Raw genomic sequence first — 3,045 nt, 5'->3', positions numbered from 1 at the left:
CGAAACGCTTGCTCTGGCTCTCTCAGAAGTCATACATCGACAAGATCGCTACACTCGCCCAGACAGAGACCGCCTCAGGGTCACCCATGAGTAAGGAAGAATTCCTGCCATTTGAAGGCGAGGCCATTGCTCGCGACATCACTCTCTACCTCCGCAAAATTGGCTCCCTGCTATACGCCGCCGTCATCACGCGCCCCGACATTGCATTTGCAGTCTCAAGACTCGCTCGCTTTACAACCAACCCTGGACCTGCCCATCAGAAGGCCGCCGATCGGGTACTCCTGTACCTCAAACGGACCAGCACCCTCGCCCTCCAATTCGGTGGAGCAGATGACCTGCGCATTGCCAGCGATGCCAGTTTCGCCGACAACTCTCTGGACCGCAAGAGTAGCCAAGGATTCGCCATGAAGCTCTTTGGGGGCCTCATCGCCTGGCGGGCAAACAAGCAAGACACAGTCACCACCTCAACAACCGAGGCAGAGCTACTTGCCCTCTCGCAGGCAGCTAAGGAAGGACTTTTCGTTTCTCGCCTGTTGAAGGAGCTCAGGGTCTCGCTGGACTCGCAGCGCCTAGTTGTCGAAGTCGACAATACGCAGACTATCCGGTTAGTCACGGAGGAGATCGCGAAGCTCAAAACCAGTCTCAGGCACGTGGACATCTATAACCACTGGTTGCGCCAGGAATATGCGAATGGCAGAATCGACATCATGTACACGAAGAGCGCAGAGATGATGGCAGATGGCCTAACGAAGGCACTTGCTCAGGAGCAGTTTGTCAGATTCAGGGAGCAGATAGGCCTGGTCGACGTGAGCGAGAGGCTCGCAGAGCGCAGGGAAAGGGAAGAGAAAGAGGACCTGGGAGCAGAGGGATAGAAGCAGTGGAGGGCATTCGAAGTGGTTATTCCAGCCTCCCCAGCGCAGACATCGCGCTGGCTCGGCTGAGGGGGTGTGTTGGATTTGGCAGGTGGTCAGAGAGGGCAGTTCAGGGGTGACCAATGGCTTGGCACCAGGATTATCAGGATCAGGAACAGGCAGGGAACTTCTGGAAAAAACACAGACAGGTACATCATCATCAATTGAGTGGTTGCCCATCTTTTTGATACCCAATTACTACGGTGCGGCACATTCGTGGCTGTTGGCTTTCCAACAACTTTTAACTTATCTACCCTTGTTTTCACCCTAACAAAAGCCCTCCGAAGGGTCGACAGGTAATTCCATATGACAAGCCTTGTTGAAAGGCTAGAGGCTTGATCACTACTACCTGAATGGTAAAATGTTGTTCCCTGAGCACGCTGCAGCTACAAGCTCAGCCTATCTGCTAGTGGCAGTCAGACCTCCTTAATAAGACAAGCGCCCCCTTTTCTTCCCCTCTCTTTCTTTCCTGTCCAAGCTACTGGCCTCGCAGCGAAACACTTAGAGTACTAGTACATATGATCTAGCACTGGTTGCGGAATGACCAGATATGGTCATTCAGAAAGTCCGGGACAGTATACGCGATACCGCGCTGCTGCCAGTTGGCTCCGGCGCAGTCCCGCTCACTGCCAGTCGTTGTCATTTCCAAGCGTCAGCTTATACAAAGTAGCAAGGGTAGAATGAAAAGGAGGAAAGAAAGGGGGAGAAGGGAAAGAACTGACCGGTAGAAGGTAGTGCAACCATTGTCGCCCCACACGGAGCTGGCACGGTCGCCTTTGCCGTTGAGATTCCCTGGGAGACGTATCAGTACCCTCTCAGGACTCGGACTAGTCCTACTACTGGCTCATAGTACGTCGCGGATGGGCGAGAGGACAGGTGGCGGTGATGAACGTACAGCAAGCGGCATCGTTGTCACGCGTCTCTCTGTGGGCGACGCCGCGGAGGTTGATGTCGTCGAACAGGATGAACTCGCGGGCCGAGACGGCCGAGGCCAGGAGGGCGGCAGCGAAGATGGTGAGATGCATGATGGGACGAGTTCGTGTTGGCTGGGTCTCTTCGTAAGAACTGGGAAGTCTGAAAGCGCTGATTGATTGAACATGAGGATGCGGATGAGAAAGTGAAAGTCATGCAGAGAGCAGGTGATAGGCCGCCTTTATAGACATTTCAGCTCCTGAAACTTGGCCACTAGGACCAGCCCGAGGGGATTCGCACTTGGACTCCTGCACCTCGCGCTTCCGTGCCTTCCAGCCGTGATGAAGTTCGGGTCAGCCACTCAGAGATGCAGGCTGTGTGCAATGAAGAAATCCAACGTAAGCATCAACTTCTCTGGTGAGATGGACTACCTCGCATCGAGTATTCCCTTTAAATTCGCTAAGGAGGTTTAATGTGCGGGAAAATAGTTGAACGTAACATCGAACCGACCTTGGGTTTTGGGTCGACCACGAAATGGATAACTTACGAAGTAAGCAGGGCTCCCACTAGGCGCACATCCATGTGTGCGTACGTAAACCAAAATGGCTTATATAATCAACAAAGATGCATCTAACGCAGCATTGCCCCGCGCCTTCCATCGCATGCGAATAGACTTTTAGAAAGCCGTCCAGCCGCCGAGAAGACCGTTGAGTCGTAAAGGCACAGCCTCGAGGCTGGGCATACGAGTTAGCTGAGTCGAGCAAATCGTCACGTGACTCGAAGAAGCCCTCGGGAAGGCGGCCATTATAGTGTGCTTTGGTGTTGACTTTTGGCGCTGAATTTGGTGCTGACTTTGGCGCTGACTTTCGCCGCTCGATCGCAAGGTGGGAGGAAATTGGATCACAGTCCATCCGGCAGACCCGGGCCCCGCGGGCCCCGTTGCTAGCCGATGTGAAGGAGACACCTTCGGAGCGGTCTCCGAGTCCTTTGCATGAATGTGACGAGAGAAGAAGGACCGGGGAATGCGAGGCGCCAATACCATGGTACCCGCGATATGCAGACTAGTCTAAAACCAGCTGACGGCAAGTATGTGCGGCGATGAGAGGAAGGATTCATACCTCGTCACTTGGGGGCCGTGGGTCAGCTTTGCATTGCATTGTGATAAACCTCTGCGTTGGGCTATCGAAACGATGCAGCACAATACAACCCTAAATCACTGGTG

General features: G+C 53.9%; 1 protein-coding gene across 1 annotated transcript; it reads right to left on the bottom strand.

Annotated features, from left to right (window-relative positions):
* Positions 1-1,060: 1,060 nt before the first annotated feature.
* Positions 1,061-2,356, bottom strand: N657DRAFT_651741 (uncharacterized protein). Its single transcript, XM_062794219.1, has 3 exons — positions 1,807-2,356; positions 1,634-1,703; positions 1,061-1,537 (listed from the first exon to the last, which is right to left on the bottom strand). The coding sequence occupies exons 1-3, from the start codon at positions 1,934-1,936 to the stop codon at positions 1,435-1,437; spliced, it is 303 nt and encodes a 100-aa protein (XP_062641791.1). The 5' UTR covers positions 1,937-2,356; the 3' UTR covers positions 1,061-1,434.
* Between the last annotated feature and the right edge of the window lie 689 nt (positions 2,357-3,045).

Source organism: Parathielavia appendiculata (assembly GCF_033297405.1).
Source record: "Parathielavia appendiculata strain CBS 731.68 unplaced genomic scaffold N657scaffold_71, whole genome shotgun sequence".
Taxonomy (NCBI): domain Eukaryota; kingdom Fungi; phylum Ascomycota; class Sordariomycetes; order Sordariales; family Chaetomiaceae; genus Parathielavia; species Parathielavia appendiculata.
The sequence above is the reverse complement of the archived record's forward strand: the minus strand, read 5'-3'. Positions and strand labels throughout refer to the sequence as shown.